The sequence below is a fragment of the Mugil cephalus genome, chromosome 2 (assembly GCF_022458985.1).
Source record: "Mugil cephalus isolate CIBA_MC_2020 chromosome 2, CIBA_Mcephalus_1.1, whole genome shotgun sequence".
NCBI classification, from domain to species: Eukaryota; Metazoa; Chordata; class Actinopteri; order Mugiliformes; family Mugilidae; genus Mugil; species Mugil cephalus.
The window spans coordinates 14,831,173-14,844,507 of record NC_061771.1 but is presented as its reverse complement, the minus strand read 5'-3'; the positions used below and the strand labels follow the sequence as shown (position 1 = coordinate 14,844,507).

General features: G+C 40.4%; 1 protein-coding gene across 1 annotated transcript; it reads left to right on the top strand.

Moving 5' to 3' along the window:
- Window positions 1-5,283: 5,283 nt before the first annotated feature.
- helt (helt bHLH transcription factor) lies at window positions 5,284-7,292 on the top strand. Its single transcript, XM_047578870.1, has 4 exons — window positions 5,284-5,557; window positions 6,124-6,228; window positions 6,395-6,491; window positions 6,728-7,292. The coding sequence occupies exons 1-4, from the start codon at window positions 5,531-5,533 to the stop codon at window positions 7,201-7,203; spliced, it is 705 nt and encodes a 234-aa protein (XP_047434826.1). The 5' UTR covers window positions 5,284-5,530; the 3' UTR covers window positions 7,204-7,292.
- Window positions 7,293-13,335: the final 6,043 nt, after the last annotated feature.

The window sequence follows — 13,335 nt, the reverse complement described above, 5'->3', positions numbered from 1 at the left end:
TGTTACTCTAGTGATATTTCAATGCAGGATTTGTACTTAAAGCACAGTATTATGAATTAATATTAGCAAATTAACTACATTAAAATGTGGGTGCAGCCATCTCTGACTGAAGGAATTACCTAAAGTCCCAACTGTCTCCTTACAGAGGGTGAGAGGGGGTGTTCTTGATATTTGACAGTTTGGCCAACATCCGTGTCTCCCCCACCTGCTCCACTGAGTCCAGAGGACGGCCCAGGATGGAGCTGGCCCTCTTGGTCAGTTTGCCCAGTCTTTTTTTGTCTCTCTCTGTGACTCCACCACATCACAGCATACAAGGTTGCACATGCAACCACAGTGTCACAAATGGTCTTCTCTGCGGGTGGAGGCGACTTGGGCTTTTCTTGTCTTATCCGACGTTTCCAGTTTATTGTTCACTTCATTTATATCCATCCATGACGTCAGTGTCCAGTCTCTGGAAATTCACCAGTGTTTTTCAGCGTTACCTTCCTTAGGAATGATAAGGGCATGAATACTTTTCCCTACCTGCCTCAGTGGTCACATTTACATCTTAGTAGTTCCTCCAAAAAAAGCAAACACACATCTCGGCTCCTTACTTAATTTCTTTGAAATTACAGTTTAAGCTCAAAGAGAAAAAACATTTTACCATAAAACTAAATAGGCCAAAGCTTTAACATAAACTTGTACACCCAACCTTTCACTTTTCTCATGTCACTCCCCATTAATGATCCCCTGACCCCCCCAGATGTATCTGGCGACCCTAAAGAGGACACCAGACCCATAGGTTAGGAACCACTGGACTAAAATACCTTTCTATATATAACAAAGTTAAATCTAGCTCGTACTCCACCAGCTACGACAGTGGAATGCTGCTGCAGCATTATTGCATCAGTGTGACAGCCTTATCTGAACTTTCTGAACAATATTTTCTGCACTTTTATATATTTGACACTTCTGGTGCATTTTACTGTCAATAATATAGTAAAGCTGAATTTAAATTGAATTTAAAAATAAGGTTTCAACTTGTAACAGAGTATTGTATAGTTCTGGTGTTTTATAAGCACTTTGCAGATCTAGACTATACAGAAAAAAAAAAGATTAAGATGGTATGAACAAAATTACTTAAACCCTGTACACACCAATGGTATGATATTTTTTGTGTGTGTTAAATTTAAGGTTTTTAAAATAGTAGAAATAATATTCTACAGTCAAATTTTACACTTTTAACACTAAGCACCTCTGTCTAGAGTTGGAAGAGCAAAATCAATAATATTTCTCCACCAAGACATAAAATAAACATGCATTTTTTTTTACTGATATCTGATCATCTGTTGCAGTTACTATGATTTCAATCATATATAAATATTATAGCACCTTAAAAGCTGAGAAATTAAACAGTTTTCTTTCTTTTTACTTACAGCCAACGTAGTATTCTTTAAAAGTGGTTTATATTAAAGCTTACTCTGTGCCTTTGTTTTATCCTCCATTACTAAGAACAACTTTAGTGTGAGAAAGTTGTGCTGTTGGTCTCTTTAGACTCGTCTGTACATCTTGGCAGCGACTGACATTGTGCCAGAAATCCTAACTCTGCTTCAGCTTGGTTCATTTAAGGTTACCAGTTACACTTGTCACATCATTTTAAACTTAGATTACAGTACATCTATCATTGGGCTGATATTATTGCATAGATTTAGGTTTGCTACAGAATAACGGTAAGTTTGATGGTTTGTATATCCAGTTGTGAATTAATTGTTACCACAGATTTTTATGATGGATTAGTCCACAGAGTAACTCAGCTGACTAATATGAATGTAATAGTAATAGTGGTCCTTCAAAGGAGACACACCAGTTTGACAACATCTGCCTTTTTAAAACTTGTGTTATTTCATCTATTCAAACATCTTCAATTGAGCGTGCAGGTCAGTGCAGTTCACAACTTTCACCACAAGGCGGCGCACTTTGACGCTTAAAGGAGAGTTTTGTCCTTCATCTACAGACCTACAATTTACAATATTGGAAAACATTAGTTTATTGTGAGAAGTTTTCCTTAAAGAAATGTTTTTCATTTTAATTGATATGACAAATCCTTGACTTATTATTTGCAAAATAAACTTTGTCATTTTTATTTATTAATCTCGCAAGTAAACCACCTGTTTAATATTTCTCTCAGCATAAAAGTTGCTTGTAGCGTTCATAGTGATTCATAATGTAGTTTAAGGCTGCTCAGTACAACCCCTGCTGCAGGTTTACCTTTTACAGCCGACTGTAAATCTCGTGAGAGAAATATAAAACAGCTGCATCCGCGTGCATCCCCGAGCTTTAAAGAGTAAACGCTTGGATTAAACAGTCTGAAAAACTCTGTTTGTTTCTCAAAGGAGCTCGTAGCTGCTGAACCATGTAGCCTGAACTCAGCTTAGATAATTTCCACGGGCTCATTGGAGACCGTGTGAACTGCTGCAGTTCAGGCTCAGGGTGGCGCACCAAGCTAAAGGATTGTGTCTGGGAACCTCAGAGGTCACCACGGGTCAGAGCGCAGCGCCTGACAACACTGACTCCACAGAGGCTGATGCTGCCGCCGCCGCAAGTTAGGCTTCATGACTGGAGGCTTGTTTATTTTCCTGTTACAGGCTGATGCTCTGAAAGTCATAAGACTGAAGAACTAAGAACATGTAGAGGATCATTAGCCTGAAGTCACTATTAATTAAATAAGCAGAATCTGCAAAAAGTTATTCTGCAATTACATCATAATTTGCTAGGACGCTCATTTGACGGTTTATTTTACATTCAAAATATCCAATTATAAAATTGTAAATTGTAAAATTTGTTAAAAAGTTAAAACTCCAACAATAAAATGATGTTAATTCTTGCAGAAAAGTTAAAATATGTCCATTCTAATAGAGTAGTACTTGATAAATATCATATTAGGTGGAGCGATATTGCGCTGTGGGTACACTATTAAAACTGACCATTATTTTTAATGTTAGCTGAAACTAGCTGAATGTGAATTTAGAATGAATAAAAAAAATAACATCGTAATAAATTCAAAGTTAAATGTATTGTTATATTTAGACAGGGGCTGTGGACAGCCCCACACCAGCACCATATATTTTTTATATATTTATTTAAAGAAAAGCTTGTTAAATGTATGCATTTATATATTTGCAGGCCTCACATATCAGTCAGTAGTTGACTTTGTCTTCCATTGAATTATAATATAAACAGCCATGTTTATTAAGTGATTTTGGTATTCCATCCAGAATTAGGCTACATATTGAAAGTCCTGTCTTGTTGCACCATTAAACACTGACTACAAACCTACTACTGTAACTACCGCACGCATAACAACCCACATTACAACACGAAGTCCAAAATCAATTCAGAATACGCGTGGATATGTGCTCTGTGCTTGCGCAGAGCTGTCAGCCACTCAGACTATTCAAAGTAGAGCATTTAGTGTGTCAACAGTCTCCTAAGTAAAGCAGCTTACCTTATACACTAAGATGTTTTTATGTAATTGCAATAATGCTATCGGTACTAAGAGATATGGGCTATACATCATGGTAAAAGGCGCAAACGCGTTGATTTCACAGACATTTTGATCAAAGGAGGCTAGAAATATAAACGGATCAAACGTTTATTAGTAAAATAAGAAGTTGTAAGGTCATTTAGTAAAAAAAAAATAAAAAATTGAACACTAAATAAAAAAACACATCGCAACAGTACATTAACTCATTAACACGTACATTAACTGACTCGTGATTTGGCTTCGTTCTGACGCAGTGTCTGGCGTTACAAAGTCTGTCAGTAAAAACTTCCAGTATTTAATTCCGTTTTTCAAAAAAACGCGACAACACACCAGTCGCTCGATATTTCAAAGGACAAACACATGAAAAGTGTTAAAAACTCCACATTCAAGTAATTGGATTTTATGCCCCCGTCCCGCTCGCTCGCGCCTTTCTCTCCATGGTGCTCTAAAAAACTCTCCAAAAGCTTCAGATGTCTTGTGAGCTTTTCTTTCTCAACCTCCGCTGCTTTTAATTCTTCGACATCGCTCACAGGATCAAATATATCCAAGCACGGAGAAAGTTTCCAGATTAAAACGTTCACAGTGGGGAAAAAAAGAGAAAAATCTATTGGAGCAAACTGTTGTGGCGCATGAGAGTGTGAGTGTGAGAGAAGGAGCGCACACAATAAACCTGTTGTTAACCTTGCTGTGAAAATATGTTTGAAGAAAACAGCCAATTGTTGTATGAAATGTATTCAAGTATAAAATAATGCCCTTTGTTTGGGGGGAAAAACTTGAGCAATGTGAGGGTACAAAAGTCCCCTGTGGCATTTACTAGCACCCTTTGTGCTGTTTGCGCTTTGGCGTCTCCACTTGGCGCATTACCCAGGCCCCTTTAAACGCGATTGTTTCTTTCTTTCTAATGACATTTACCGGATCAAAACATGCTGTTAATTCGATCAGAAAGCTTCACCCTTCATAACAATGGCAGTATAATTTCTCCCAAAGTTTGTTAAGTTGACCGAAATTAGGCAAATGAATAGGGGTCTCCAGGCTACCCATCTTGCAGGTGACGGGGAATAATGCGCGTTCACACCAGCTGCATTCTTCTTTATTTCTCCCTTTCTTTCACAGCATTATTAAAATTTAGGCCAATGAAACTATTCATTCGAGTGAATAGACATTTTCTTATAGGATAATAGGATACAAATTGAGCCTCTCCAAAGAGTCTCCAGTGGTGGGTAACCCTCGTGTGCCAGAGGCTGCTGGAGACGCTGGCCTTGACGCAGACGACGCTCGTGTGCCAGGGCTAATCACACACCTGCCGAGGAGTCCAACAAAATAAAGAATGTAAACAAAAAGCTTGCCATCTCTCATAAAAGATGGACGTGTCAGCAAGTCGTGTGAGAAACGCCGAGAACAAACGGGGGGACTCCGTCTCCAAAAGATCTCCCCTGAACTTGGCGGAACAGCCTATTAAAGGCTTACTTAATTACTCTAATGACACTGGACAGGCCTTAAAACTCGGACCGGGCTTGGATGAGAGTTAAGATCGCTTGCTGGGATTTGTAAACAGGCGATCGTGTGAGAAACGCGAGTTGGAAGAAAAAGGGTTTCTTTTCTCGCCGGCTTTGTTTTCAGTGCGCACAGTGCGCCCCGCCGGATCAGGCGATCCCAACGCTCAGTTCTTATTTCCCGCCTGGGTTGTTACTATGCAAATAATATTCCGAAAGTAATCACGTGTCTTTTGAACAGCCACGTGGATTAACAAAGCAGGTTTGCCCCCCTGCTAGCCCATGGCTTTAGATTTTTACTATTTCTTTAACTGATCCTAAATGCACACATTTACCCAATGCACGGTTCTAATCCCATGGAATAATTTACACCATGAATGCCAGAGTCCCTTGGACGGTGCCTTTATAAGGGCCAGCGTTCCCCTCAGACCACAGTCCTCCTCTTCTCCTACCAGACCAACACGTCCAACTTTAAGCTGAACTCATTTTTAAGACTTTTGTCAGGAATTCATCGATGGCATCTAAAATGAAGGACAGGAAGGTATGCGCTCCCTGTGCGCTCTGCATTTTGTGGACTGAAATATTGTGGCAACCCGGCACTTTTACGACTTTCGAGTTGCTTTTTGGAATGCTCACTTCATCGCTCACATTTTATATGATCGAATTGCTATTTGGAGAAATTGTTGCTGTCGTGAGAATAGGTTGTACACCACAGTGTGGCACGCGTTAAAGGATAACCACGGCGCAATATTGATGAGAAAGACCAAATTTGTCACCGACGCAGTATTTTGTGACAGTAATGTCAGAAATTACATTTTACAAACGTATTACGTGTCAGATTTGTTAAACAATACGTTAACCGTGTCCAACGGGACAGCGGAGGTAAAACTTAACAGTCCGGAGCGCAGAAGTCTGCTGCGCGCTCTGGAGCAAAAAAGCGCGCGGCGCGCAAAACTCGCCAAGAGTTACAGCGCTCGTAAATGAGGGTTTCCACATTATTTCGGGGCGCCATAATAAGAAACTTTATACAACTACTGCCGTTTGTTTTTGTCCAGCCCGCTGGACCGAGGCTGTGTGGTTATATTGTCTCTCTTTTTGCTTTCACAGAGAACCCCGATCTCTCACAAAGTTATAGAGAAAAGAAGACGGGATCGCATCAATCGCTGCCTAAACGAGCTTGGAAAAACGGTACCAATGGCACTGGCTAAACAGGTATTGTAAAACACATGATGTATATTTATGTATTAAATAGATGAATTGAACCATAATGGCAATTTCTTTAATAAGATACTATTATTCAAATGTCTATCAGATAATCGTGCCTATTATTTGTAGTCAACATCATATAATGTTGGGGTCTTGTATGTTTTTTTGGTAGAACTCTGGAAAACTGGAGAAAGCTGAAATATTGGAGATGACTGTTCAGTACCTACGAGCGCTCCACTCGGCGGATTTTCCTCGTGGTAGAGAAAAGGGTCAGTACATTTTTCACAGAGCTCTACTACTTTACGCATCAAATTAACACTGTCATGGCAGCAGAGGTAAAGGCGATCCAAGTGCTGCCTGCGTAACGTGTCATCCAACTTAACTTTTATTTATATATTTCACTGCAAGGCCAGCTTTACGCACCAGAATCAGATCACTTGGTCTTGCTCGTTCATCATGTCTGATCTGCAGGGTTGTAATCGCCTCCTGCTTTGGTTTATTTCAGGTGAACTACTTGCTGAATTCGCAAACTACTTCCACTACGGATACCACGAGTGTATGAAGAACCTGGTGCACTACCTGACCACAGAGGACAGAGCTGAAACCAAAGACATCAAGTACGCACGGATCCTCGCCTTCTTACAGTCAAAGTCTCGTGTGGTCACCGAGCCCGTGTTCGGATCTGTCGGCTCGATGCCGGAACCGTCCGACTACCTCAGTCAGCTGCATTCGTCCCCGGAGCACCAAAGCCACAGCCCCTCCGACTCCGTGTACCAGCAGAGTCCACCGGGACACTTTTCATGGCACAGCTCGACCCGCAGCCCGGGCATCTCGTACCCGACAGTGCCGCTCTCTGCGCACACACAGCAGCACGGTGGATACTTGTCACCAGTGCAGGGACTCGATCACCACTATTTCAACTTCCTCGGTCACACGCACGCAAACACGTTCAGTTTGCACAGCGCGCAACACGCCATGTAAATAACTTTGCCTCGTTTTGTCGTTGTTTAATTTATACAGTTAGATTATGTACATGCTGTGAATAAACTATCCCTATTTCTGACTAAAAATCGCCTGGTTTTGTCGTCATTTACACTATTTTTTTGTGATCCATTTACACTCTGAGCGTAAATCCAAAAAGAGAGAGAGAGAAAATAAATTCACACCAAATATATTAAACTGTAAATAAAGAGTCACTCTTAAGATTCTGGTGATTTTGTGCTACATTTTTTGCTTTCTTTTATTTTATTTATTTATTTATGAATGGAAATATATCCTTACATAATATATAATTTTATCCTATTGTATTTTATTGTACCCAAATACCGGACTGCTGTGACAACCTAATTTCCCTTCGGGGATGAATAAAGTAATCTATCTATCTATCTATCTATCTATCTATCTATCTATCTATCTATCTATCTATCTATCTATCTATCTATCTATCTATCTATCTATCTATCTATCTATCTATCTATCTATCTATCCCAAAAACTCAAGCTGCAAACTATACAAAAACCCACACATTGTTGGATGGTATATGATTTAACAAATCTACACTACAGGCCTAAAGTTTGGGAGCAACTTCAAGTTTCTGTTCACAATTCCTTTCTTAAGTACCAGCATGAGTTGTATTGTGTATGAGTTCTGCATGATCAGACTATTTTTGCTTTTATTGATATGAACCGTTTTCCTCAATTTACTTTTATGTGTACATTAATGTTACCAGACTATTGCTGAATAAATGTCAACAACAGAAAAGAAGGGCTTAGTTTTGGGGTTGGGAAGATTTACAAGAGTCACAAGTTCAGTGCAAAAGTAAAAAAAAAAACAAAACAAAAACAAAACTAAACAAAACAAAAAATTCACAGTTTATATTATTCACTCTAACTCTTTGGCTTCTGAGAGTCTGCATACAAATATCCCTTGTGGAACGAATGCCTGGTAAATGCTGTTGTTAGAGTCACAAGAGACAAAGTCTAAGCAAGAAAAACTCAAATACCTGACACCTTTTGGCCTGTAGCGTATGTGCAGTACATATCATTTTGGTAAAAGGAATCAAGGGAGAGTTCAAATTTTGCAACATTTTAGAAAAGGTTTGGTCTTTGTGCCAAAATGGGAGCAAATCTTCAGTTTCCCCACACAGAGGCTGTTTAAGGCCTGAACCGTGGGTTACAGGGGGCGGGGGCACATAAGCTTGATTCCGACTGGGCCACCCACTCCTGACTTAACCAAACTGGCACTTAACAAAACCAACGGTTTACCGAACACTCCCCCTTCCTTAAAATTCAAATCCAACGTTTCATCGCGGTCACAACTCCATAAAAGTTTTCGGCATAAGTTTAAGACAAAAGAAGGAAACAAAAATGAACTGACTTTGCATTAACAGTTAGATTCTTAAGGCCCTCGGTTGATTTTGCTGTAGATGATTTCTGGAAGGTTAAAAGTTTGCCCTTCTGAACTTCAGCCTGGCCGATCCATTTCCATATATTTAGGCAAATGAGGCTCACCAGTCATCAGGATTAAAGATGGACGCTGTGCAGAGATTAAAACACACTCTGACAAAAATGTGTCTTTGGTCAAACATTTCAGCACCGTCAACAACTTGATCTGCAACCAAAGGAAGTTCCTTTTAAAATGTTCATTCCGTTGCAGCATAGAGGGGCGCTCTCTGCCTCCAACAAGTTGACTCAGATCTAACGACACTTGTTTTTGGGAGGATTTTCTGTCGCTAAATGTAACCACAGTGTCTCAATAAATGCAATAAACTGCTTCCAGGCTCCGTCTGTCTCCTTCAAGTTTGTTGGATTTAAAAAAAAAGAGAGAGAGAGAGAGAGAAAGAGAAGTGTTGTTTTTAAACCAAGGAGCCCCATTGTCGTCCACGTGAAAAGGGAACAATCTCTGAGTCCTTGCGCTTCATCCTTGAGTGAATGCGAAGAAAAATAATCAACACCATGAAATCAAAGTTTCTCACTGAGAGGAGAGCAAGAACCCACCCCCCTTTTTATTTCCTTCACAAACAAAGCTGAAATCAGTGTCCCTCTCCTGTCAATATGTGTATTTATGCCACAGCACGGTGATAAATAAGAAGGAGGAGGTGTCCTCCTCATATGAACACACTGTATGCTGACATGTGAGGACACGTAGGACGGACACCAGAATCATTTCTCTGTGGATGGGTGGATGACGGACGCACGGATAAGCCCGCATTAATCGCCTCGGTGGCTGGATAAATCCACATTAACCAGCCTCCGACTCTAAAAAGACAGGCAACAAGAGGGCAAATGAAAGAATGAAAGACAGTGTCCATGCAGATGGAAAAGTGACAATACGATAAAAGAGAAAAGGCTTTTGAGGGAATACTTGGATCCCCACAGCCTCAATATTGGTTTAAATCCTGACTCTGAACGGGGAAAAGAAAAAGACAAGTTCAACCAGATGAGAAAGATTTAGCCGCAGCACATCACATGAATAATAATAAATTGAGCAGGAATAAAAAAAAAAAAAAGACCATTTATTGTCATGTAAAATGAGTTGCACCCACAAAGCTCCCGCTGGAGAATGTTTATCTTTCGCATTAATATCACACGCTGAACATTAACAATCTGCTCTTTCAAAAAAATAATTATTCATCACTGGAATGTCAAAGAAAGACACAATCGGACTCCGATCGTTTACTTTATCTTTGATGGGAATGAAGTCAGACAAGTTTATAAAGAAATAAAAGTGGGAATGGAGACGACGATTATTATTATTAACCATGAAGAAAGCGGCCTGGTCCTGAAAAGAGATCGGACTGTTCCTTCATGTGACAAAAACTCTGTTATCACTTTGTATTACTTCAAAAAGTGTCGATGCATAGATAGATAGATAGATAGATAGATAGATAGATAGATAGATAGATAGATAGATAGATAGATAGATAGATAGATAGATAGATAGATAGATAGATAGATAGATAGATAGTCAGGAGGAACTACAGTGGGCAGAAAGGGTCAAAAAATAAAAATATAGTGGATAGTTTTTTCAGTGTTGTTTATGAGTGAGATCAGTATATCTTAACTTTTTGAAAATGTTTATCTGTCCAAGTTTCTGCTGTTCAAAGAAAGAATATGACATTTAACACAACAGAATAAAAAAAATGTTATGTTGCATCTGTAACTGTTGCTTTTAAATTTATGAACAAATGTAACATTTTTTCAACAAAACTTGTGATTTACAAAATATGCTTTAGTCATATGTTAAGATACCCCACAATAAAATATTGTTGACTCACAAAGTAAGTGAGTAATAATTTCACATTTTATAATAGAGACCAATATAACACTGTTTTAGATTATTAGGTTTAATGGTTACTTTGATAAAAGTTACTTTACATTTTCTGGAGAACCTTTACTGGTAGAGGAGTATTTTTGAGCTGTACATGAGATAAAAGATATAAATAGTTTCTGTGATTTGCTTTATGAATAAAGTTAAGTGACAAATAAAAACTGTTCATGGAAGGATTTTCCCTTTTTGCTCTTGAACAGATTTTCATTAATGCTGGTAATTTAAATAAGTTTTAAGAATCATGTGTATTGTTTTATTTTTTTTCATTCTTGTACAAAAACCTTCACCTCTCTTCTTTCAAGATTCGTTCATTTATAGAAAAATGTTAAAAGAAGCCAGTCACTTTTTCTAACATTTCCTCCAAGATCACTTAGGAAAATGAGGCCCAGATTCAAGTGACAGAAACATCTTCAGAGGCATTTTTAACAGTGATGGTGAAAAGGAAAATGCCCACAACTCAGACCTATGATCCGAGTGTTTTAAAGGAATAATTTTACATTCTTTTTATGAACTAAAATACAAGAAGATGAGTATTATTCTCACTATATCCAAATATAAGACTACAGTTAGCTTGGAGGAACCTTTTGGCTAAGTAAGCCACAGTTTGTCATATAACATAATTAATGGAAGCAGGATTTATTTATTTATTTTTTTCATTTTTATACTTTAGTTTTTATTCATGTAAAACAAATAAACTATGATGTGCATATTCAGTCTCCTCTGGACGGGAGCAGCCGTTCTTCACACTACAGGCTTCACTGAGCTTCTGGGTGAGAGTGGTATCAGTCTTTTAATCTAACACACTCTGGAAAGCGCACGTTTGCAGAAACGCAGAGCTGCTGCCTTTGAGGGTTTGCAAATCAAAACGTTGGAAAACAGTTTGTTTCCTCTGTGCTTATTTGTCCTTGGTGCGTCTGAAAGCTCCTGTTTGATCTCTGAGCCCGTATGAGCACTAAAGTCAGGCTCAGCTAAGCTTCTCGAAGTACAACGGCAAATCTCCTGATGTAGTGTGTTTGTGTTGCCTCTCTGTGTGTGTGTGTGTGTGTGTGTGTGTGAAGGAGGGTTACAGTCGTGGTTTGGGAGCGAAGCCAAAGAAGTACCCAAGCTGTGAGAAATCCACCAGTCAGTGCTGGTTGGTAATCAAAGTGCTCCAGTGGCATCGGATCTCCGCCAGCTCACCTCAGGATGGTCGTCTGATCTACAGCTTGAAAAGACAAGAGGACTGTGAGGGCGCTGGGGGAGGTGGGGGGTTAGATGGGTGGGGGGGGGATAGGGGGGTGAGACGGAGAGAAAGAAGAAGAGAGCGAGAGGAACAGAAACTGTGTGAGTAAGTGGGGAGTTTAAGTCTAAGAAAAGGGATGAAGATCATTCCCACAACAGATAGCCCTATCTCACAGGGTTTAAAGGGCCCCCTTTCTGTACACTGCCCACCCCCCCCTCCTCCTCCCTCCCCTCACCAATAATGCCAAAACTTGGCAGCCAACCCAGCACATGAGCAACAGTTTCCCATCAGGGAGAAGCAGCCATCCTACTGCCCTTGGCACCAGCCACGTCTGAAGAATGACGGGCACTGTAAGACATGAATGGAGTCTGTTAGGGGCAGAAACAACACTCATCAGGGCCCTTTGATTGTCTGGGAGTGTTTCTGGTGAGAGCACAGGCACCATTTGATCTGACGATGCCCGTTTTTATAAAATGTATTTGGATCACGCAGACGAGAAAAGGGAAGGCGCGCCCCGAACATATCGTACTATAAAATCTAAGTTGCTGTGGAAGGAGGATTTTTTTTTTTTTTACGCAGCCGTCTCTGCCCCCTGCCAAGGGATGAGGGCCACACCTTTCTGCTCTTGGCACAACCCTCCGTGTGCTCACCAGCAATGCCTTCAGATTATGCAAATCCACCGAGATGCCCTATTCAACACTACCACCGTTTAGAGCGAAGATATTTGAGCCAAAAAATGAATAGAGCGATAAAGGAGGCAGTGTTTTGCAGGAGGGAGAGCAGAGAGGGGTCAAAGACGTCCCCGACGTAAATGGAAACATAATGAGTACTGTACAAAATATCCCACTGTGGACCGTCGTTTTAGTCACGCCCTTGCTCTCCTTGCTCTTTGTCTTTTCCCGTTGTGTCGTAAAGTTTGCCTTGTGTGCGCCGCAGAGCCACCGCGACCGCAGACAATCTGAGAAACAGGGGGAGAGCGGCGGCGCAGCATGGGAACGGCCTCGACAAGCGTGCGGCGGCGCACTATAGGGGAGAGTTACAGAAACAAAACAGAAAAACAACAACAAACAAAAAGAAACAAACTTGGATGAAGCTCTTTGTTATTCATGAGGGGGGGGGGGAAAGAGCGAGCTTGTTAACTTGCACAATTAAGGCGTCATTTGCCAAGAGAAAGTGCAGTTCTTTGTTTTTTGAGGGACAAAAGGTTGAGAGAGGCCGTTTTAGATCGGGCGCTGCGCGCTGCACCAGGGTGGGTTTGGTTATCTGGCGTGCCACAACAAGGGGCACTTTTGTCACAGGCACAGACAGTGTGACATCGGAAAGTGCTCGAGATAAATCAGGTGATTTTGCATGGTGGTTAGACAAAGAGCACCCTGCATTCCAGTTCCTGTGTGTGGCTACGAGGGGAGCTGTGCGTAAAAGACGAGGCAAACGTGACACCATGTGAGTAATTTCACAAGACGTCTCCAATGGAGTGGCATAATTCAAAATTTAAGGCCTTTTTGTTGGAGATTAGTGGCATTACGTTTAACAACATCAATAAATTATTCATATTTGAAAGG

What these genes read in the sequence shown, in the direction of transcription:
- helt (XM_047578870.1), top strand. Translation starts at nt 5,531, where the DNA reads ATGGCATCTAAAATGAAGGACAGGAAG. An exon ending in CAATGGCACTGGCTAAACAG is followed by an intron (nt 6,229 to 6,394) that starts GTATTGTAAAAC and finishes TTTTTTTGGTAG; the next exon opens with AACTCTGGAAAACTGGAGAA. An exon ending in TCCTCGTGGTAGAGAAAAGG is followed by an intron (nt 6,492 to 6,727) that starts GTCAGTACATTT and finishes GGTTTATTTCAG; the next exon opens with GTGAACTACTTGCTGAATTC.